Genomic DNA, 25629 nt, shown 5'->3' with positions numbered 1-25629 from the left:
CCTCGAAATGGATGTAGTTGAATTAGATAAATTAGATAAATTAGATGAAACTGTAGCTAATTACATCTGCCCTAGAGACTGTTGTAAAAAAACATTCAAGACATTGAATTATTTAAAGTACCACGTAAACAATACATGCAAATTTATTACATAATATATTTATTTATCACTTTATCTGCTATTTACCTAAGAAATTTTTATTGTATATTTATTATTATTATTAATAAATGGTAATTTATAATAGTGACCAAGTGACTAAAAAAAATTTTTTTTTTGTATTCTTACAGGCTATAGTTACCCAGCACGTGTTACTAGGAAGTCATCGACAACGTTAGTTAAATATCCATGTTTAAATCCAAATTGTCGAAGTACTTACGCGAATCAGTATCGGTTACGTTTTCATATGAAACACGAGTGCGGTAAACCGCCGCGTTATTTATGTGTTTATTGTAATTACAAATCTGTGTATAAACACGATGTACAGAAACATGCACGAAGAAAACATCCTGATTACGATAATGCTGTTATTGAATTATATAATATTGCTAATAAATCCGGTACTCAAATGCCTGAAAAACCTGTTTATTATCACTATTAATTCAAAAAATAGTTCATTACATAGCAAGTGGGATAAGTCACTTGCTATGTTATACTTTATTCAACAAATGTCTGATTTTTGTGAGTTCTATTACCCGCAAAATAAATTCTAATATAAGTGGGGTTATGACACTCTCGATTCTCACTCCTCATTTTAAAAGTTATTAGTATGACTTATAATGAATTTCAAATTTATTGAGCGCGAGATTATTTGCTCGAGATGACTCGAACTTGTCTCAGACAGAGAATGAACTTCGAGTCTCCCCCACTACTGCCTGTTTCTAACCTGCGCATGCGCAAGGAAAAGTGGGAGAATATTTACTGCAGAGTGGGGGTAGAAAACACTTGAGGTACATTCTCTTGCTGGGACAATTTTAGGAGTTGTTTTTTCAAAAATTAGACATGAGTTGAATAAAAAATAAAATGAAATTTATTAGCTAATAATATTTATTTAAAATGTAATTAATTGTATTGTATTTAATAAAAATTTTAAAATAACCTAAAAAATTAAAGTTAAAATTAGTTGTAGTTTGAATTTTTCAATTATTTAATTGCTAATTTTATATTTCTGTGATGAAATAAAATTAAGTTTATTTTTTTACTTTTTTTATTGTAATTTACTTTATTTATTTGAAAGTTTAATTGATAAATTAATTTATTAATTATAAATGTTTTATTTATTTTTTCAGGATACGACTCAAGATATCTTATGATGCAGCATGATACATTTGCCGGTGAAATGAGGAGGGAAAATAAATACAAAGGAAGTAATTCGGCAAAATCTAAAAAATATCCCTGCCCGAATCCGAATTGCACGAGTGTGTTTAAAGAGAAACGTCACTTGGGAACGCATGTTAATTATCATTGCGGAAAACCTCCGCGGTTCCAGTGCCCGTACTGCGATTATTTGTCTCACATGAAGTGCAATGTTAAGACCCACTGCAAAAAAAGGCATCCGGGACAAGAGATTTGGGTTGTCGAGCGATACAGTTCCCGAGTGCCTGGTAAATTTTCGTGTTTGAACATCAATTGCGGCAGTACATTCAATGACGAGTTCTATTTGAACAAACACATGAAAATTTGCGGAAGACCACCGAGGTACAAGTGCCCCTACTGCGAACATCAGTCAAAATGGAGCGCGGATATCAAAAAACATGTCCAAGTTATACATCCAGGAAATGATATTGTTTATGTCGATCAAACTCTTCTCTGTACTAATTAATTACGTTTATTTTACAGACTTGTAAATATTTAGATTTTTTCAAAAATAATTAAAATTTTTTTCCCGCGATTTTTCTTACAGAATATTTATTATTTATTTTTTTATAAATAATATATATATATATATGTAAGAATAATAATTAATTTATAGAGAGTAGAACAAAAATTTATGTTAATTACCAAAAATAAATACAATTAATTTTAATAAATTTGGCAAGTAAAAATTATTTTTAAATTTCCCGCTTAAAAAAAATATAATGATAGAATTAAAAGAAATTAATTCTGCAAGCGCTTCGAATTTAAATTCAAATTTATTATATATTTTTGCTAAAATTATTAACTATTTTACAGGATTGAAAATTCCATTCGTTCAGCTGGTGCGGCTTAAAGAAAGTGTCCAGCCACCAAGAAAGAAGAAATTCCGGCGCCCGAACCTCAATCGCAAATTTAAAAGACATTTTTTTTATGAATGCAACCACTGCGGGTTCAAAGCGCGGGAACATAATTCCATGGTTAGGCATACGGCGATCAGACATTCTCAAAATCTCAGTTTGAAAACTCCCGAAGATGATATACACTGGAATTTTTTTTTGTCTAACCCTCAATTGTCACAGAGTCTTTAAATACCAACGTAATGCTTCTGCACATAAGATTCTGCGCATAACCACAAAAATTCAAATTCCTCAGTGTGTCGACAAAATGGCGACTGAATCTCAGTAGATCTTAAGTTTTTGTATCCTCGTTATGTATGGAATCTTATATAAAAATTGATTTTTATCAAACTCGATTATTTATTCCCTTGAATTTTTTTTTTCTTTATTTATTTATAAGAGTAATTGAAGTAAAATAAAAATTTATTTAAAAAGTGTTTAAAATTTTTCTGTTGTAGTCAAAAAATGGTTTTGTTATTAATATAAATAATAACAAATATTATTATTATTATTTTTCAGATTTATTAATCCCGATGAAGCGAGTCGCTTACCCAAGTTACAAGAAAAATAAACGGCATCTCACATCAGGAAGATACAGATGCCCGAATTCGGATTGCCGAAGATTTTTTAACAAACATCCGAGTTTTGTTCACCATGTTAAGTACAGATGTGGGCAACCATGGCGATTTGAATGCAATGAATGCGATTACAAAACGTGCTGGAAACATAACCTCAAAAAACACATCGAAACAAAGCACCTTGTTAAGAATGAGCCCGCAGAAATTCTCGAGATGGATGCGGATGGAAAATTTAGGTGTATTAACAGCAATTGTACGAGCGCGTTTAGTCACGAGCGAAGTTTGAGGGGACATTTGGAAATCTGTGGAAAACCTCCGAGATACAAGTGCACGTACTGCGATTACCAGTCGCGGTACATTAGCGACGTTAATCGTCACACGAAAACTGTGCACAAGGACACTTGTGTTAAAGCTGTTGAACAAAATGAACATTTGTTTAAGAAAAAGAAGTATGAGCGACTGGCAAATGGGCCCTTTGTTTGTAGTAATGTTGAATGTTTGAAAAGTTATAAACACAAACAAAGTTTGATTCATCACAAGTGCCGTCGCACTGAATAATTATTCGAGTTTTTTCTTTATTGTTTTGAAAAATTGTAGGTTTAATTATTTTACTATAATTAGCGGCGATCAATTTATTTGAAGGAAATTTTCTGATGATTTTCTTAGAGGTTTGAAATTTTTCAAAAACTGCTGTAAAATGTTTTTTCAAAAAAAGTCATTGTAGTGAACTTTGAAATTCGGGTCGATTCGAAACTTAGAGTTGATTTCTGAGTTGAAATTTTTCAATTTTCGGACCTCGTTTTTGAAAAGTTCAAAAAAGTTCATAATTGAGTTCAAAGTTTTTTTTTTTATGTTTTTCAAACCAGCGAAATTTCGAAGCCGAATTATTCAAATGTCAAATTTGAAAATTCGCGGTTATGAAATTTTTTGAAAAATTTTTACACTAGTATATATAGGAACAATAATTATTAGCAAATCTAGTAATTAACTTCAGCTCTCTTAGTAATGTATTAATTAATTGCGTTCGAACAAATGTAGATACAAAAAAAAAAAAACGCTGGACATTAAATTGAATATTTGTATTTTTTTTTTTTTTTTTAATTAATTTAATAAAAATTGTTTATTGAAAAATTGAAATGTTGATGACTTGACGATTGCATTAATTTCTAAGATAATTTGAATTTTTTAATTAATTTTTTTCTAATGAAGTTTTTTTTCTCATTTTTCAGGAATTAAATTAGAGGTTATGGATTTCGAGGAAGAAAAAATTGAGATTAAGAAAGAAGAGAAGAAAATTGAAAAACCGGTAATTGATGTTGACGACGAAGAAGACGACAAAGGTCAAGAAGTAGAAGTTGACGATGAAGATGACGAAGGTCAAGAGGTAGAAGTTGACGATGAAGATGACGAAGATTTTGTTTTAGATGAAGAAGATGAAGATGAAGAAGAAGAGGAAGAGGAAGAATTTGAAATTCATGATGAAGAAGAAGATGAGGATGAAGAAGAAGTAGAAAATAGAAAAATTCGAAGTCATGCAAGTCAGCTCGGGTATTATAAGTGCCCGAATAAAAACTGCAATCGTATATTTTCACTTGAGAGATCTTTGACTGACCATCTTAAATTTCAATGTCGTCCTAGGAATGGTCCTAGATACATATGTTCTAAATGTAATTTCCAGACTATGAAAGTAAATCCCATTGTAATGCACATCAGTTTGCAACATCCTAAAGAGGAAGTTAGAATAATTGATCGCTTTCACGACATTTAACCCGTCACCATTTTCACTACGGCCATTTTGCTGCCATGACACTTTGCGCGCATGCGCGTAAGCTAGTGCTCAGGGTTAATTATTTTTTTGATTAATTTGATCATGTACCTGCTTGTATTTTTCATTAAATAAACGTCTGGCAAATAATTACTGTTAATTAAAATATGTATATTAATTTAAATAAAATTCTTGATCCATCACCTTAATAAAAATAAATTTTTTTTAGGACTTTCAACAAACTTGCTAAGTAATTTTAAAAATAACGCTACGGTGTTTGGGAAAATTAAAATTTTTTTTCATTAAAATGATTATTTATTGCAGGAAATAAATAAAATTAATTATTAACAATTTAAAAATTTGTATTTTTCAGACTGGACAGCAACGACGCCAGTAAAACAAATAAATCCCCGAAGCAAAGTTAAAGTTGAAAGCACAGACGACTGTGTGATAGCAATAGACGCCGTGGAATTCCACTGTCCGAATAAAAATTGCAATAAAGTATTTAATTGGCGCAGTAATTTGACTCGTCATATGAAATATGAGTGCGGGAAATCTCCGAGATTTCGGTGCTCGCGCTGTGATTATCAGTCGCCATTTAAACAACACGTGCTAAGACACGCAAGCGCAAAACATCCTAACCAATTAACCGAAGCGATTAATCAGCAGCACAGTAGTCCTTTGATTAACAGTAGTCAGGATCTTCAGCCCGAGCAGATCCTAAGTCATCAAATACTAAAACACGAAGTGCCTACGGGACAATTTATGTGCGGCAACACCGATTGCGGCGCTTCTTTCACAAATTTGTATGCTTTGAATTATCACACCAGTTATCTGTGTGATAAGACTCCAAAGTATCAGCAGGTCTCTATTTTTAATGCATCTAATCAACATAAATAATTACAGTTGTTAATTAAAATTATACATATAAAAATTTTTTACAATTATTTATTTGTTTGTTTTTAAATAAATTACGTATTTAGCTGACGAAAAGGACAAAATATAAAAAAAATGTTTACTTCTATTGTTTAATAATTTGATTAATTAATTAATAAGATTAATGATAATTAATAAAAATGTTTTTTTACAAAGATACTAATTATTTTTTTTGTATTTATTTATATTTTACAGGTTATATAATTCAATATGGCGCCCGCGCAGCAGGGAGAGATCTACAAGAAGAAGTTTACGGTTGCCCGAACGCGAATTGCCACCGTGTATTTAAATGGCGTAGCAATTTAACGAAACACATAAACTTTGAGTGCGGAAAACCCCCACGGTTCATGTGCTCCAAGTGTTACTACCGTTCGCCACGGAAACATGACGTTATGAAACACACGACGAAACAGCATCCCAATGAAACGGTGACGCTTGTCGAGTTATACAAACCTGACAAAGCTAGAGGGGAGTTTAAGTGCCCGAATATTAATTGCGGGAGTACTTTCAAAAAACAGTACAGTCTTACTTATCATCTTAAACATTTCTGTGACAAACCCCCTCGGTTCAAGTGCCCATACTGTTTTCACGTCGGGAAATTATCCACGAATATTAAACAACATATACGTTGCATTCATCCGGGAAAAAGTGTTTGCGTTATTCAACAGTATTAATTATTAATCATTAATTATTAATTGTAAATTATTATAATTGTCATAAATATAAATAAATATGTAAGGAGCTAGAAAAAAATTTATAATTCAAAAATTATTTAGTTTTTTTTGAGGAAATATTCCTTTGAATTTTTCTTTTTTTTTAAATCATAACGCATGTAACGTTTGGATTTCCCTGATGTAAAAAAAAAAATATTTAAGTTTATAAGTAATGAATGCAAAAAAAAAATTTAAATTAATTTGATGATAAAATTTTTATTTTTCAGAATTTCAAACTCCGGTCTTTGAATTAACGAGTCTAGGAACGGGTGTTACTATTGCGACGGTAATTAAAACTGAGAGCGATGAGGTAAACTATATCGCGCCGGAAAATGTACAGGTTAAGTACAAATGCCCTAATGCTAATTGCACAAGTGCTTTTAAGTGGAGGAAACACTTGACGCGACACATGAAATTTGAATGTGGAAAACCGCCGAGATTCAAGTGCTCGCACTGCAATTATGACTCGTGGGAGAAGGCTAAGATAACCCGTCACGCAAAGTCGCAGCATCCGAGCCAGAAGATTGAGGTCATTGAGCTCAACAACTTGGACGGGAAATCATCGAACAGGTTCTCGTGTCCTAATCCTAATTGCAAGAGCACTTTCGCTCAGAAAAGTACTTTGAATTTTCATATTAAGCATTACTGTGGCAAGCCGCCGAGGTTCAAGTGTCCGTACTGCGAGCATCAGTCCAAGCGCACTGCGGACATTTGCCATCATATTTTGGCCATTCATCCTGGCAAGGACGTTGATGTTATTGAGCAAAAACATCAGTAATTGTTTTTATTTAATTGATAATTGTTTGTTGGTCTTACATTACCTGAAAATTTTTATAGTTTAGTACTGTAAGGATCTTCCTGATTAAAAACTTCGAATCTGATAGAAACTCAATCGGATTTATATTAAATTCAATCATTCAATCGGAATTGATCGGAAAAGTTCTGATTCACTGATTGAATTTAAATCGGAAAACAGACTTTACTATTTTCCAATTTAATTTTCCGACTGGAACCGATTGAAAGTCAATCGAAAATTCGAATTTTTGTAATCAATCTAAATCGGAGTTTTTAATCAGGTTTTTAACTAAATTATTTTTATTAAAATATATAAAAATATAACTATATTTAATTATAAATTGTGTTTTAAAAATATATATAGTTAATAATAAATTTAAAAGATTAAAATTTTTTAAAATATTTACAGGAATTTATTGATTATAATTACTGTAATAAATAAAAATAAATCTTTTAAAAATGACCATGTACTTTTTTTGTAAATATATATGACTTAAATTATTTTACTTTATTAATTATTAATTAGTCATTTTTGTTACTCGGAATCCTGCACCATTTTTTTTTTAAATAGCGCAGTAAATTTAGAATTATTAGTCTAATATAATTTTATATTTTTTTGTTTTCCAGGGTTGAAAACACCAGTGGTGAGACTGATAAGACTTGGGCTAATCGGACCACCGGAAGACGAAGGCAATGAGTACCAACCGGCTTGCAAATACGAGTGCCCGAATGTTAATTGCAGTAGCGTTTTTAAAAATAAAAGCAGTTTGACAAAACACTTGCGCAGTGCATGCGGCAAAGCTGTTAATTACGAGTGTCCGTACTGCGATTATTTGTCGCCGATAAAACGCCTGTTCACCCGGCACCTGAAGCGCCACGACCGGCAACAGCGACCAGGACCACTTTCTTCAAAGAAGACGGAAGCCCCAAAAAAGTCATCGAAAACCGTCAAATCTCGTTTCTACGCATGCCCTAATAGTAACTGTTCTATAAAGTTCAGCACAAAATGTGACCTAACTTACCACTATAAATTCAACTGCGGCAAACCCCCGCGTTTTCGATGCCCCTACTGCGAATTTCGCGCGAAAAATGGGTTTGATGTAAGACGTCATATTCGTAACGTTCATCCCCATCTTGATGTTTGGATTATCAAAGGAAACCAAACAGTCTTGGCGTAAATTTTTATATTTTTTGTAATTTTTATTTTTATATGACAGTTTAAATTTTTCCCGCGAAAATGCGACAAATATTCATTGGCAAAAAAATTTTAATTTCTGTCACAGTAATTTTTACTACTTTTGCGTATAATTATTAATTACTGACGTTCTGTTAAAATTTCACTTTTTCAATTTTTCAGGAGAAGCAAAAATGTATTTTTTTAAATTTTGAAAAATTATGATATTTAAATATTTTCTTTCCATGGTAAATTTTTCTGTAATAATTTGAGTTCTAAATTGAAAACTGGTTTTGAATTTAAAAAAAATTCGACTCATAGTCGAAATGTTGAGGCATAAATTTTTAAAAAATTTCATAGATCATTGAATTATTGGTAACTGAAAATTTTGAACGAACAGAAAATTTTCCAGGCTATTTTGTAAAAGTATGGAGTTCAAATTAATTAATTTAAGTTTTTTTAGTGTTAGTACTAATTTCGATTAATTATAAAAAGTAACCTTTCAAAGAATTTCATGGTAAAAATTACCGTAAGAAGTTCGAAACTAACGCCACCTATCGTCCGTTTTTTGAATTTCTGTACAAAAAAATGTAATTATAGGCTTGTGTTGTTAATTTTGCGGATAGCAATCGTATAAATTGTGTATATTAATTGCAATTAGCTGATTAATTTAAAAAAAGGCTTTATATTTTCTCATTCTGCCTCTAGACAAAATAATGTCATATATATATATATATATATATATATATATATATATATATATATATATATAAATTTATGTGACCACAGTAATTTTTGCCGTAAAATTCTTAATAAAAATTTTGAAAGTTTCACGAATTTATCATATTTACTATACATATATATAAATATATACATATACATATACACAAATGTGATTTCTAAAAAACCACAATAAATATTTACTAAATAATAAATAAATTTTACTTTATTTTCCCGCAAAAAATTAAATTTTTTGAATACTCGACTAACGAAAAAAATTTTTTTATTTTTTTTAGGATTTCGCTATGCGCCGGAACCAACAGCCAGATTCCAATGCCCGAATTTCAATTGCCGGAGTGTCTTTAAACAGCATCGTAATTTAGTGACTCACGTTAATTACCAATGCGGTAAACCTCCGAGATACAAGTGCTCGTATTGCATTTACGAGGCAAAATACTCTCAGGATGTTAAGAAACATATTGAGCGACTTCACCCGCACTGCAAAATTCTGGTCGTCGACAAATATTTCAATTATGCACTCAATCAAAAATATCGATCTCCGAACAAATCCATGATCGAAAATAATTACAAAATTGAGGTTACACCAGATTCGAAATTTTTCGAGCCGGAACAATCGGAACATTTTGTCTGCCCGAAATTAGATTGTAAAAAAATATATAAATATAAGAGTAGTTGGTTGAAACATATCAATAGTAATTGTACATATTAATAAAATATATATCAATATATATGAAGACATACATTAATTTTTAAAAAATAATTTCGCATTTACTGAAACAATAAAAAAATTTATAAAAAAAAAAAAAAATAGTAATTTTATTAATAAATTTTTTTTTTATATTTTACAGATATACTGCCGTATTTATTTACAGTTGAGTATGACTATAACCCAGTTGTGAAAAAACGGGCGAAAAGCGAAGCTCCGAAATTCAAATGCAGGAACGACGGATGTCCGAAGGCTTTCAAGACCAAGAGAACGCTGGTCTATCACGTAAACTTCGAGTGCGGGAAGCCTCCGAGATTCAAATGCTCGCTCTGTAGCTACGACTCCTGGGAGCGATCTAAAATACAAAGACACGCTGAAAAATATCATATAGGCGAGGAAGTTTCCACGATCCAGTTGTGGAATCACTCGACCCAGGGCATCTTCGGGTGCCCGAACACCAACTGCGATCGCGTTTACTACAGCCAGGGTGAACTCAATCGTCACATTACTTACGAATGCGTCAAACGACGGAGTTACAAGTGTCCGCACTGTCCCTATTGCTCTCATTCATGTAAAAACACTAGGAAACACATTAATGACAGTCATCCTGATGATGAGTCTCGTATGCTTACTATAGATTTAAATTAAATCGAACAATCTGCCGACTTTTGAAAATAAACAATTTCTGAAGATTTAAATTGTGTTGTTTTTTTTAAATTTAAAATTTTTAACTGGGTTTTAAAAATTGCGCATGAAAAATTATTTTTACTGTAATTAATTAATAATATTTTTCATTTTGGTAATTAATAGTAATGTTGGATTTCAATTTTTATTTTTCAGAGTATAAAAATCCAATGATTATATTCCCAATGTATGAAACCAGAAGTCGAGGACCGATTATTGAAAACGACCCATCTTGCCCGATTGAAATAATTGAAATAAATAACGTGTGTCCTAATAAAAATTGCGGTAAAGTATTTCAGACAAGAGAAAGTTTTACCAAACATGTCAATAATGACTGCGGTAAATTGCCAAGATTCAAATGTTCGAGCTGCGATTTTTACGCCTGGGAGTCTGGGGTCGTTGTAAGGCACGCGAACACCCAGCACTTGAACCAGGAAACTCTGGTGGTTGACCAGTGGAACCAGTACGCAAACACGGTAAAACGTTACGCGTGTCCTAATGACAATTGTCCAAGTGTTTATAACTCGCAGAGTGAACTAAACCGTCATATTAATAATTACTGTGGAAAACCGCCAAAATTCAAATGTCCGTATTGTCCCTATCAGTCGAAGTGGAGCAAAAATACTCGGAGGCATGTTCATACTCGTCATCCTGGAATGAATATCAATGTCTTTCCTTTTAATTATAATTAGAAATTATTTTTATTTGTTACTTAATTAATTAATTAATTATTTTAATAATTGATTAATTAGAAATTAATTGTGTAGTTTTATGTCAAGGGTTTGTTATGTGGATTTTTGAATAATAATTGTTGGAAAAAAATTAAGGCTCGTTACTGTGATTATTATTATTTTTTTTTTTTATTTTAATTAATTTTTTTTTCTTTTTTATTTTGGTTTACAGAAAATTTAAAATTAAAATGTCGCAATGCAGGATGTGATGGAACTTTCTATAGCAAAAGATCACTGAAGAAACACCGGAAGGGTTGTGCGCAGGCGGTGAAATTCAAATGTTCAAAATGCGACTTTATTTCGTGTAATAAATTGAGGGTTAGAAAACATGGGAAAAAAAATCATTGTATTGAGAATATTGCGATTATGGAAATTGGGAAATCTTTTGTGAGAAATAATAATGGGATTAAAATTTATTGTGTTAATAGTACGTGCAGAAAATTTTTTTATGATAGAGAAAAATATGAGAGTCATATTAAAGAATGCGGTAAAGTACAAATATATCAGTGCCCCGCATGTTCTTTTAAGTCCCCATGGTTCGCTGGTTACAGTCAGCATGTCAATGACGTGCATCCTGATTATTTTTCGCGCCTTTTTTCACAGCAAATTTGAATTTTGTTTAAAATTACCGCTTATTTTTTTTCGCGCCATTTTTCGGAACAAATTTGAATTTTTGAATTCTTTAAAAATTACCGCGCTTTTTTTCGAGAAAAATTTGAATTTTTAAATTTTCTAAAAATTACCGCTTATTTTTTTTTTCGGCATTAGTTATTTTTTTGACGATAAAATTTTTTACTGGCTCTTGTAAATCAAAAAGACTGAAAAAATTTTGTAAAAAAACTGTAATTTATATTTTTACATTTAACTTTAATGATAAAATAAAATTTTAAACAAAATAATTTTAATCTGTAAAATTTTTCTTAATCTGATAATTTTCTAACTGAGTATTGAAGTTAAGCTTAAAAATTTTTTTTGTTACAGCAGAAGAATGTTTTTCATGTCCGAATAAAAATTGCAAAAAAGTGTTCAAAACAAACGTAACTTTATTACATCACATGAATTTTAAATGCGGGAAGCCGCCGCGATTTAAATGTTCTCACTGTAATTACGATTCCGTTGAGCGAAAAAATTTTTCAAGACACGCTGAGCGCTACCACAAGAACCAGTCGATGGTAATTGAGTTATGGAACCCATCGACTAAAATCTCTGACAAATTTTTCTGTCCCAACACTCAAACTTGCTCGAGTTACTTTTACACAAAAGACGAATTAATTCGTCACATAAAATATTCCTGTGGTAAAAAACCCAAGTACTCTTGCCCTGATTGTTCTTTTGAATGCGAATCCCGCCATCAGTTTGGAGGCCATCGACGCAAACATTTCGATTAACAGAAATTGTTTATTTTGTATCACTCATTACGATTTTTTGTAATTTTCTTTAAATTAAAAATTCACTATTTAATCAAACGTTTATTTTTATTTCGCATGTAAATTTTACTCGAATGCATTTTTTTTTCTTTTTTTTTTTTTTTAAATTAAGATGAATGAAATAATTAAATTAACAAAACATGTAAATTTTTTTTACAGTAACTCCACATAAATTCCGACATGGGGCAGCAGTAAAACCTGCGACGTACCACTGCCCGAACGCGTACTGCGCAAGTGTATTTAAAGAGCGGCGACATCTGATGACACATATGAGTTTCCACAGCCGACAACCTTCTAAATATAATTGTACAGACTGCAATTACCAGTCTCTCACTAAATTTAGTATGGACAAACACACGAATAATCATCACCCAGAAGTTAAAAAATCACGTGTCGGTGATCAAGTTCAAACTGCGGGACAAATTCCCACTGCGTACATTTGTCCGAACAAAAATTGTTTCAAATCTTACACTAGCAGTTACGAGTTGAATCGTCACATAAAATTCGTCTGCGGAAAACCGCCAAGATTCAAATGCCCGTACTGTAACTATTTGTCAAAATGGGCCGCCGATGTCAAAAAACACGCGAGTAAAATTCATCCTGGCCAGCAGACTTTTGTTGTTAATTTATTTAAAAAATAAATGTATTTTACAAAAAAAAAAAAAAAAAAAAAAAATAAAACCAAACATAGAATTAATTACTTATTAAATTTACTAATCACTAATTAGTAATTACTAATTACCTATTTGTTAAAATTATTAAGTGATAATTTGAATAATTAATTAAATAATTTATTAACAATAAAATAATTAATTTGTTTTAGATAATAAGCAGATTATTTTCCATCATTACGATCCCGTAAGTATGCGGCATGAGGTCATGCGCAGGTCGAGATCACATCAGACGATAAAATATTCATGTCCGAATTCAAACTGTAACAGTGTGTTTAGTTCGCATTACAATTTGCGCAGTCATATGTCTTATCATTGTGGCAAACCACCGAGATTCAAGTGTCCGCACTGTGATTATCAGACAACATGGCGGAAAGATGTGAGAAGACATGCGATAACCAAACATCAGGATGGAATCACGCCAGTCATCGAACTTTATAGAATACAAAAAAGAAAATCTATGTACTAATTACTGTTAATTGTTATAAGATCTTATTACTAAATCATATTATTTATTAATTAATCATAGACAAGACAGCTGTCATTGTCCTGTGTTACGAACTGTTAAACGCATGCTCAGACATTCCCCACTTTTTAAAAATATTTAACCTCTAACTGTCATAACCTTATTAATATTTTGTTAATTAATTGAAAAAAGACATTGTAGTTACAAATTGTCAGACAAAATTTTGTAAGTTAATTTTAGCCGCCAAAATTTGAAATTTTGAATTTTAAGCTTTTACTAAAATGAACTTTGGAATTCCCACTACCGAAAATTTCTTCTCGGGTGTTTTCGGTCTTTATCGTACTTTAGATATTTGATGTACTATTCTTCCATTTTTTTTCACGCATGCGCAGTTAAGAAATTTTTGGTAGTGGGGGAGATTCGAAGTTTGATTATAATTACGTTGTGCTTTATTTTGATTAATTAATAAAATTTTAATAAAATTATGACAGGAGTCATTGATTATTTTGAAAAAGTGGAGAGTTGAGGATGCGTTTAAAATATACAACTGACCTCTTTTTTGTGGTACAAATTAAAATGTTTAATTATTTCAAGGGCATAAATATAATTACTAATTATAAGTTTATTATAATATTTTTACAATATGAGAAAATAAAAAATCTATTTGTTATTCTATTATTAAGGTTATGGTGTTTTCATTTTTGATGCGCACGCACCCTAAAAAAATAAAACAAAGAACGGAAATAAATAAAAATGTTTTTTTATTTTCTAGGACTTGCGGTTTTAAATTTACCTTGGTACGGCTTCGCAGATTCGTACCAATCTAAATATGAACAAGCGGATCTTCGAAATTCACAGAACCAAGATCCGGTCGCAGGAATGGCGCCCAATTTATTTGAAACTCAAGTTAAAAAATTTCCATGCCCGAACCCTAATTGCAAAAGTGTTTTTAAGAGCCAAAGATATTTGAATGGTCACATGAGATATTTGTGCGGTCAACCGCGTAAATATAAGTGCCCATATTGCCCCTACAGATCTGTCAGAGTTACTGACGTAAAAAGACACGCCAAGCATCGGCATTCAAATCAAAATGTTGATCTCATTCGAATGCGATATTACAAATATAATTTATAATTTTTTTTTATCAAAAAATAAATAAAAATATTTATTTAAATTCTGTATTTTTTTTGTTCATTAATAATTTAATTAATTGTGTGTTTAGTTTTGTTTCTAATTAAAAAAAAAAAAAAAATTAACCCATCATTATTTTTTTTTTTCAGGATTCCTGGATCCTTGGACGATGCAGGGAGAAATCGGTCAAGTATATTTTCCCAGGCGTAAAAAACACAAAACAGTATATGTGTGCCCGAATAACGCATGCAGGCGAGAGTTCGTGTGGAAAAAAAATTTGCTGTCACATTTGAAAACTCAGTGCAGCAAAATTCAAAGGTTCCAGTGCTTCTACTGCTCATACCGTTCAGTTGCGCGGAATAAAATAAAAAGGCATTCACTATCTAAGCACCGTGATGAAGAATTCCGCGTCGTCGATTGGAATCCGCGATAAATATATCATATGTATTTTATTTATATCATTAATTATCAATTAAACAATTATTACTAAGATATAAATTAACAGACTTGTTATTTAAACCGTTCACTTAAATATTTTTTGTGTCGTAATTGAAAAAAAAAATTTTTTCATATATTTTCCAGATGAGTTTGATGAATTCGATCCACTTCTGCTCGTTAGATGTCAGTACACCAATTAATTTATTTTAATTATTTATGGAAAATAATTTTTTTTGTCTTCGAAATCAAGAAATAAAAAAATCAAGGAGCAAATTTTTTTTTTAACGATGGCGGAATTTTAAAAATTATAAATTTTATACTCTTGAAAAAATTTTAACATTTTTTTATACTAATAAATAATACGGATTTATGTAAAGGAAACTGTGAAATTTTTTTCTGTTCTAACCATGAATGCAATTTTCCGACTAATAAAAAAAAAGAATTTTTTATAAAAATGAATTTGTAAATCGTAAAATTGACAAAAAAAATTTTTTATTTTACAGGCGTGTCGCTGATGGATTTAGCGGAAATGTACCAAGTGCGTTATGTATGCAGGCAACGGAACTGCAACAAAACATTTAAAAACGAGGCGTCACTTAACACGCATGTAAGAGACATTTGCAATCAACCGCCTCGATTTAAATGCGGGTATTGTCGTTACAGATCCCGTAAAATAACAGACATCAAGAGACACCTCATCAGATGTCACCCAGGTCTCGAGTCCAATATCGTTAAGCTCCATGAGTCTGCTGGTAAATCACGCCCGCGAAATCCCCCCGTTGTCGAAAAGTTCGACTTTTCTTGTGTGAATGCTAATTGTTCACGTAAATTCAGAACAAAAAGTAATTTAATTTATCATGTTAATTACGAATGTGGTAAATTGCCGCGTTTTAAATGTAACTATTGTGATTTTAAACATTATTTTAAAAGTGTTATTAAGAAACACACACTAACCAAGCATCCCGATCAAGAATACCGTTTTGTTGTTACTGAGTCTTATTATCAATCTCTGATGTCTACTAGCCAGTAAGAATATTTATATTTCAATTTTTTGTACCAATGTTCCAATAAAATTTAACAGACAAAAAAATTGATTTTATTTCCTATAAATAACAAAAAATTAATATAAGCAATGAATATTTTTTATATTGATATAAAGTTGTCCTAGTAAGAGAGTATTTACAGTTTTACCCCCACTCTACGTATTCTGCGTCGTAAAGATCCTCCCACTTTTCCCTGCGCATGCGCAGTTGAGAAATTCTCAGTAGTGGGGGTGGTCTGAAGTTCATTCTGTCTCTGGGACAAGTTTGCGATGCATCGTTTTTTGAAGTTCGTTTCGTATAACCGTCAGACTGCCATCTGCTTACAACCTTGTAATCATATATATTAATATATATACAGAATATACATTCTGCTGATAATTTTCTAATTAAATAATTTTTTGCTTACAGAGTTGCCAATCCTGCGCGTGATGAAACGGATCCGGTACACGGAAGAGCCGGTTCGAAAAAGTAAATCATTGCTGAAAGTCACAGAGAGAGTTTATGCCTGCAGTAAACCTGACTGCAACAAAACATTTAAGAATAAACGCGCCTATCAATCTCATCTTAAACGTCCCTGTAACAGACCCCCCCGATTCAAATGCGGGTACTGTGAGTACAGATCGTGGCGGGTGTCCAATACCCGCAGGCATGTACATTCCCAGCACAAAAATTGTGACGTGATTTTTGTCGATACCGACAATGATCCCTGTCCAAATCAATGCAGCAAAAAATCGCGATCTAAATGTTTATATTGCAGTTTCAAAAATACTCAAATGAGTAAACTCAAAAAACGAAACCGATTGAAAAAGGAGCGAAATTTGGATGAATAGTTTGATGGTTTTTTTTCTGTTTTGTGAAAATGATGCATTTTAATAAATTTTCATTTAATTATTAAATTTTTTTTATTTTATTTCTGTAATTAATTAACTGGTCTAAAAAATGAGCGTCAAAAAAATGAAATATTTTTTAGGATCACTTTAGTGTATAATTTATATATTCGTAGAATATCACTAAATATCGGAGCTAAAAACATAATCGAGTATTTAATTAATGAGCAAAAAAATTAACAAATATTTTGTTTATTTATTTTACAGAATCAAGAAAATCATTGAGATTAAAATCATCAAAAAGAAGACAACAGTCTGACCCTTTGGGAGTTCCATCAAAAGATTTGCAGTATCCCTGCATGAATGACAATTGTGACAAAATATTCAAAAATGCTGATTTGTGTCGGAAACACATGACGAGAATTTGCAACCAGCCGAGACAATGGAAGTGCGGTTACTGTGATTACCTGGCCCACCAGTCCGGAGACATCAAGAAACATTCGATGAGAAAACACGGGGACATGGAGATAAAAGTCGTTAGATTAGGGGGTCCTGTTATCGATACTCGTAGTAATTTCTGCCCGAATCCGGGGTGCAATAAAAGATACAAATGTACAATTGACCTGGTCAAACACTTGAAGTTCCAGTGTGGAAAACCTCCAAGATTCAGATGTCACTACTGTGACTTCGGGCATTCTTACAAGGAGAGAATTAAAAGTCACTCCTTGAAAAGTCACCCTGACGAGGAGTTCCGTTACGTTGATTTGCGATGAAAATCACTAGTTTTCAGACTTAACGCTATGAAAATAAAGGATTTTAGAAAAATTCGAGTTGTTTTTTAATGAAATGTATTTTATTTATTTAAATAAAATTTGACGTATGTTATAAATAAACAAAATTAATTATTAATTATTTATTTGGGTAATTGACATTGCAGATAATTAGAATAGCATTTGCATAAATTGTAGAATATATGGAATTTTAGGTCAGAGCGAATCTATGAAACTGAAACTAGCGGCCATAACAAGTAGCGGCCAGAAATTTTTTGCGAGGCCGCTACTTATTACAGCCGCTAGTTTCAGGTTCATAGCGAATCTTATTAATAAAGAACGTTCTTTTTTTTTTTTAGAGATCATTTTGTCGCCACTGCTGGGTTTTCAAGAGGAGGGAACGTCACCTAAGAGGGAACTGCTGACGAGGGACGGAAGATTTGCTTGCACTAATCCAAATTGCGACAAGACGTTCAAAAACAGGACGGACTGCAACTATCACATTAAAAATCGCTGCAATAAACCGCCGAGATACAAATGCTGTTACTGCGATTACAAGTCGCATTTGTCGGGGAACATCAAAGTACATTTAAAAACTCACCACAAAGGTCTGCAGCTTAATATTATCGATCTGTATGATCCCAGTACAGAAACTCCAATTTTCACTTGTCCAAATAATAATTGTAAGAGTATTTACTTGTCGAGAAGTAATTTATTGAAACACATTAATTATGAATGCGGAAAGTCGCCTAATTTCGGATGTTTCTATTGCGGGTATAAATATTTTTTCAAGTCCGATCTGGAAAATCACACAGCGTCAATACATCCGGATAAACAAATACGATACGTTAATTTATAAATTATTGGATCTATTACTTTGTATTTAAAGTAATTTAAATAAATATCGTGACGGAATACTTATTATTATTTATTTTAAATAAATAGTTGGATGGAAGTTTGATTCGATTTCGGAAATTCTGAGATTAAAATATTTTTATTGATTGAAAAAATCTTTTGTTACAGAAATAGAATTTCAGTTAGAGAACGCGGCGTTAGATGGCGACAGCGATCAGTCATCAGAGGAACCAGAAGAAACTGAGGATTCCCCGGGTAGCGTCAGCGGACCCTCAGAGCTTTCAAAAAAATCCTCAGGGGTCTCAGCTGGCAGTGAACCAGCGGTCGAAGGGTTACCAAAAATAGCAAACACACAATTCGCGTGTTCGCTGACTAACTGCGACAAATTATTCGAAACCCAGAAACTGCGCGATCACCACTCGGAAAATGAGTGCGATCACCGAAACAAAAATAAAGAATTCGCTTGCCCGAATTTGGACTGCGACAAAATGTTCACTCGAGAAAGTCATCTCGCTGTCCATATAACCCATTATTGCAGCAAACCCAACAGATATAAATGTGGCTACTGTGATCACACAGCGATTTCACCCACGGAAATAGAATCCCACACGATCCAGAACCACAACGGCTCGGAAGTTCAAGTTTTAGATCGCTCTGGGTTACAAGACACCAAATATCCCTACAATTGTCCCAATAAAAATTGCAAAAAAGGCTACAGCTCAAGATACAACCTCAATCGCCATCTTAAATATGAGTGTGGAAAACCTCCGGGATTCAAATGTTTCTACTGCGACTACAAACACGCGTTCCAGTACTCGGTTGAAAGACATTGCAGAGGAAAACATGCTGATGAGAAAATAAAATTCGTTGAATTGCTATATTAGCTTATCAATCATTTTTCGAATCGATTATTACATGTAATTATTATTATTTTGTATCTGTAGTAAAATTAAAATTTACTTGAAAAATTTCCTTTAAGATTTTCAACCCTGGTATTTGTTTGGATGATTTATTAAAATTTGTGTGATTGTATTAACATGTGATGAATGAAAAATTGATTAAGATCAATTATTTAAAACCTGTTGAGTAGTCTGAATATTAAATTGAAGACTGTATTGATTTTGAGTGTCAATGTACTAACAAAGTCATGTTTTGCGCTTGTTTTCAGAGTATATTGTCCCGGAAATGGACCCAGTTGGAAACGGTGGTCAATCAACGAGCACAGGGACTGGCCAATTTGAATCGCCAACGGAAACGGAAACGGAAAAACGATTTGCTTGTCCTAATCCCAATTGCGACAGAACATTTAAAAATAAAGCTGACTGCAGTAGGCACAGTAAATTTTCGTGTAATAAACCGCCTGGTTACAAGTGTAGTTACTGTGATCACTCGTCTCATTACTCGACCGACATCAAAAGACATGTTCAGGCTAAACACAAAGACGAGATGATAGCTATTGTCAGAGTGAGCAATTCTGGCAGAGGTACTGGCAATTATGTTTGTCCGAATGAAAATTGTAATAGAAGATACATGCATCAGTATAATTTAACGAGGCATCTTGAGTATGAGTGCAATAAAGAACCTCGTTACAAGTGTTTTTACTGCGATTTCAAAAATAGCTTTAAGGATAGACTTGAAAAACACTCGATGTTTAAACATCCAAATGAAAAATTTCAATTTGTTATGTTAATGCCATAAACTCTCAATATTGTTATGGTTTTGGGAGTACCGTAACCTCAAAATGACAGCAAAAGTCCTATACTTGCATAATCATGTACGTTGGGACTAAACCCGCGAAATTTTGAAAAAAAAACACTCATATCATTATTAAATGGAAATAGAGAAAATTGAAATTTTCAGGTGCAAATCAGGTATAAAAAGGCCATCTACCTTATTGAGAGTTTACTTTATATATTTTGATATTTCATTTGATATGTTATTGATAATATAAACATATACTCCAAAAATTTATGTATCACAATAATGAATTATTTTAATAAAAATTTCAAAAAAATCTTAATGACGTCAATTTGTTCCCTTGAATAATTGAGTCACTATTGTTCTGATAAATTAATGAAAATTTGTCTTTATTAGTAATTAGAGTTGCCTAAAATTTAAAAAAAATTTTCTAACAAAGAACGCACTGTTATTTTTCAGATATCAAGTACCCGAGGGTGATGTTGATCAAGTGCGAAGATCCGACAGCAAACTACGATTTGTTGCAGATAAAGAGCAAGCGTTATCTCTGCACAAATCAAAGGTGCGACAAAATATTCAACCACGCACGGGACAGGGATTATCACATGAAGTACAGCTGCAATGAGCAGTCGCCTAGATTCAGATGCGGTTACTGTGATTTTGAATCTAAAATAAACGCTAAGGTTAAAAGTCATCTCTCGAAAGTCCACACTAACTACAAAAGAAAAATACGCAAAGTAACCTCTAAGGTTCAAAGTGTTGATGCAAATCACTATCAATGTAAGGATTGTGGAAAAGTTTACATTCACAAACGGACATACATGAAACATATCAATTTCGAATGCGGTGACAATCCGCGTTTTCTGTGCTGCTATTGCGACTTCAAAAATACTCGTAAATACAGAATTAAAAATCATGTTATTAAAAAACATCCTGATCAAGAATTGAGATTTATAACAGCTTAAAAACTCATTATTTTCATTATTAATATTAATCTTAAGTTTGTTTTTTTTTTTTTTTTTTTTTTTTTTTTTCAATCAAAATATTCATCAATTTTTTTACTTCACTTAATGATAAGGAAGTTAAATATTTATAAAAATTGAAAAAAATTTTTGTATCGTCATTCAAACTCAAAATAATAATTTTCATAATCAAATAGAAGTTTTTTTTATTTATTTTATCATTCCATTGAATGCTAGAAATAATTTTACTGCATTGACATTTAAACAATTGAACTGCGTTGCTTTTAAGTGTCAATGCAGTGATTAGTAGCCGGATAATCATGCTAATGAATGAAAATTAGTGCATTGATGATAGAAATTTGAATTGCATTGATAACAAGTGTCAATGCAGCGATAAATCATGTAAATCTCGTATTAATGACCAACATTTTTTTATTTTTTCAGGAAAAACTGTTCCGCGTATAAGACTGACCAAATGGGGTGGGCAATTATCTACGCCAGAGTTGCTAAATGCAGATAAATTTTATTACTGCGAAAACAAAAACTGTAACAGAGCTTTTAAAAATAGGCGGCACCGTAACTATCATATGAAACACTTCTGCGGTAAGCCGCCAAGATTCAAATGCGGTTACTGCCCACATACGTCATGCAGGTTGAGTTCAATGAAAATCCACTTGAAAACTCTGCACAAAAAAATGGAAATCAAATACGAAAATTTATCAAAGCCATGCTCGTGTCATTCTGAAGACTGTTCGATTTCGAATTCTTCAAAGACGCAAAAATCGCAACAGAATTTAAACCGTGGTTCAAGAAACAAAAGTGCGACCCCTGGTTTCAAATGTTTCTATTGTGATTTCAAAGGCACTAAAACCAGTGCTAGATATCACTGCAGATCCCAACATCCAACAGAAAAAAATTTCATTGTCGAACTGCTTATTGATAAATAAAAAAAGTCAACCTCTTATTAAATGTATTTGGGTTTTCGTCAATAAATGTCAATGCAATAAACAGTTTTAAAATAACTTAATCGCTTTTTATGGGGATCAGCAATCGAGTTGATTAATTTTGTGACTAATCTTTTATAGTATGATTTATTTATAATTGATAGAAAAATGTTACATTTTATTTTCCAGATTTCAATTATCGCAGAGTATCGATTAGACGCAGAAAGCGATTAGCTAAGAAGAAACTCGATAAAAAGAGAACTTTTTCATGTGACAATGCAAATTGTAATAGATCCTTCAAAACTATTTACTCATTGAATGCTCATATTAAATATGAGTGCAACAAACTGCCCAGATATCAATGCAGTTATTGTGATTACAGATCATACAGGTTTTCAAATATTAAACGACATTCCGCTAAAATCCATATAAATTGCCCGATAAATGTCATCGACTCATACAATTGTGACTTTGAAATGAAAATATTGTCGTAATATTTTATTGGTTAAATAAATAATCAACCGCTTTTTCATATATTTATTTTAATGAATATTCCTGTGTCTTCATATATTTATCATGTCTTTTATATTACAGGGATTTTAACCAGTAAATATTTTTATATTTTTCAAGACGAAAAAAAAGTTTGCGTTTGCGTTTAAATTTAGCAGAACAGTCATCGAAACTGATGAAGAAACAGAAGAAGAAGAAACAGCTTTTGACAGTAGAGGATAAACGGTATCTCTGTATGAATCCAAATTGTCAGAGCATTTTTAAAGACACACGGAATCGTAACTATCATATGAAACATTTTTGCGATAAGCCGCCGAGGTATCAATGCAGTTATTGTGATTATAAATCATACAGATTTTCAGATGTCAAAAGACATTCTACTAGTCTTCATAAAAATTACCCGATAAATTTAAAACGAAAATATTGTCGTAATATTTTATTGGTTAAATAAATAATCATAAATGCTTTATAAAATTAGTTACAGCTTATTTGAAATTCGCACTAATTTTTAAATTACGCACATGTTAATTTTTTCAAGGGTTTGTGTATGAATTAAGACAACAATTCTAACAGGAATATTTTTTTTATATTTCAGGACAAAGAAAAAGTTTGCGTTTGCGTTTAACTTCAGCTGGTAGTCAGTCGTCGAAGTTGATGAAGAAGAGGAAGAAGAAACAACTTTTGGCGGTAAAAGAGAAACGATATCCATGTACGAATCCAAATTGTCTGAGTACTTTCAAAGACACTCGGACACGAAATTATCATATGAAACACTTTTGTAATAAGCCACCGAGGTATCAATGCAGTTACTGCGACCAGACATCGCACATATCTGGGGTTATTAAGAGACACTCTATTGCTAAACACAAAGACCTGGAGCCCAAAGTCATTGAACGATATGACCCTCACTTTGAAACGCGTATTTACAGCTGCCCTAACCCCAAGTGCAAGAAGAAATACAAGTACAGTCAACATTTGATGACTCATCTTACTTACGAGTGCGGGAAACCGAGTTACAAGTGCTGTTATTGTTCGTACCTCACCTCTGTTGAGGGGCGAATCAAAGATCATATGGATGACAAGCATCCTGAGAGGGAATTTCGGTATGAACTTATAGAAAATAAATAATTCAGATTATTTTGATATTTAATTAATAGGGGGGGGGGGGGAGATTAAGTTTAATTTGTGAATTATTCGTGTCGAATCGAATAGTAGAATTAAAAATTTACGAATACTCTTAAAATTTAAAAAAAAATTTAAAATTGGCGGGTGATTTGAAAATGTGAGAATAATTCAAAAATTTATGTAGTTCAATCGGCTAGGGGTTGTGTTCGAACCTCAGTGAGTGTAAATATTAGAAATTTATGAAAAACTGAGCGTTGACGAGTGATTCAAAAACTTACAAATAATTCGAAAACATATGAGTCATTCGAAAATAGACAAATAGTTAAAAATTTACGAATAATTCAAAAATTCAAATTATTCGATTTGATTCGAATATTCGCTAACTTCTGTTCATAAATAACAATTATCTAAGTCAAATAAACTAATAATTAGTCAGTCAGTTTGTAATGTGTTCTTAAAATTTTAAAATAAACAGCCTTATCAATAGCAAATCTCTGGTGTTTTTTCTCCAACAAACGATTAACCGGTGAACAGTCGGCCATTTTGTTTGTCAAGACTCCGCCATATTCCCAGACGTTCGCCGTCTTCTGTTCCCTATCCTCTGTCGTTTTCTATCCATTCGAAAAATAAATAATTAATTTTACTTTTATAAATTCTACCGATTTTTTTATATATACAACAAATTAATGAGTAAGTAAAAATAACTTAAGAGTAATTTCGGGCTTTAATTATTTTTACTAACTTAGCGTTTTATTTCTTTTTCAGGGGCGATAAGAAGTTTGCGGTTGCTTCAAAAAAGGATATCAAATTCCCAGGATAAATTTTTGAAAACAAGTGAAATGAGATACTCCTGCGTGAACGAGCGATGCGACATTTAAAAATAAAAGAACACGAAATTACCACATGAAATACATTTGCAATAAACCTCAATGATATTAATGCGGTTACTGCGATTACAGAGCGCATGTGTCGACCCACATTGAATCTCACTTTTACTCAAAACACAAAAATCTAGAAATAAAGGTTCTCGAACTATGGGACCCTAATGATGAATCCCGTCAATTTTTTTGCCCGAGTGAAGATTGTTGCAAAAGATACAAATTCAAACGCACTATTACCCAACATCTTAAATATTAATGCGGTAAATTACCGTGATTTAAATGTTTTTACTGTAATTACAAGAACGCGTTTATTGAAACATCAACGGAGAGAAAGATTCCGTATTACTGTTCTACCTCCCAGTATGGCTCATTTTTAACAATTAATTGCTTTCTAATAATCAATGAGTGAAAGTAGCAGATGTCAGTTTGTAAATTTTAAATAAATTAATTAATTTAATAATGAAATTTTAAAAAATGCGCGCGCGAATTTTTCAAATATTCAAATTCGCATTTTTTAATTTTCATTATAATTTTACTTATGCTATATTTATTTATTTAAAATTCATAAATTGCCAATAGTGAGCTCCCTGATTGAAAAATTCTAATCGAAGTCAATTTCCGATTGATTTTCAATTGGATTTGATCAAAGTTTTTAATTAAGGAACTGATTTCACACTCATTTTTAATAACGATCTTGAAGTTAGTAAATAATTAAAAATTTTTGAATTTTTCTTCAACACAAATTATAAAAAAAAAAAAAAAAAAAAAAAAAAATGCACATGTAGTAAATAAAAAAAAATACCAGTGCA

General features: G+C 31.8%; 1 protein-coding gene across 46 annotated transcripts in view; it reads left to right on the top strand.

Moving 5' to 3' along the window:
• Positions 1-25629, top strand: part of LOC103576317 (longitudinals lacking protein) — a 145662-nt gene that overhangs the window by 27160 nt on the left and 92873 nt on the right. Inside the window, exons 7-8 of one of the 46 annotated variants that reach the window (XM_008556475.3) lie at positions 18205-18453; positions 18869-19599. The exons of 32 other annotated variants lie outside the window; for them this stretch is intronic. In XM_008556475.3, coding sequence (XP_008554697.1) covers positions 18205-18453; positions 18869-19584 — 965 coding nt within the window. In that variant the 3' untranslated portion in view covers positions 19585-19599. Of the gene's footprint in view, positions 1-1286; positions 1835-2768; positions 3401-4056; positions 4611-4965; positions 5508-5723; positions 5748-6468; positions 7035-7663; positions 8286-10497; positions 11049-11244; positions 11700-14916; positions 15216-15708; positions 16251-17342; positions 17864-18204; positions 18454-18868; positions 19600-19868; positions 20524-25629 lie in introns of those variants that run through there. 13 more of the 46 variants (XM_053738350.1, XM_053738334.1, XM_053738347.1 and 10 more) reach the window with 13 other exon arrangements.

Source organism: Microplitis demolitor, chromosome 4 (assembly GCF_026212275.2).
Source record: "Microplitis demolitor isolate Queensland-Clemson2020A chromosome 4, iyMicDemo2.1a, whole genome shotgun sequence".
NCBI lineage: Eukaryota > Metazoa > Arthropoda > Insecta > Hymenoptera > Braconidae > Microplitis > Microplitis demolitor.
Note: the sequence above shows the minus strand (reverse complement) of the source record. Positions and strands in the feature narration are given on the sequence as shown.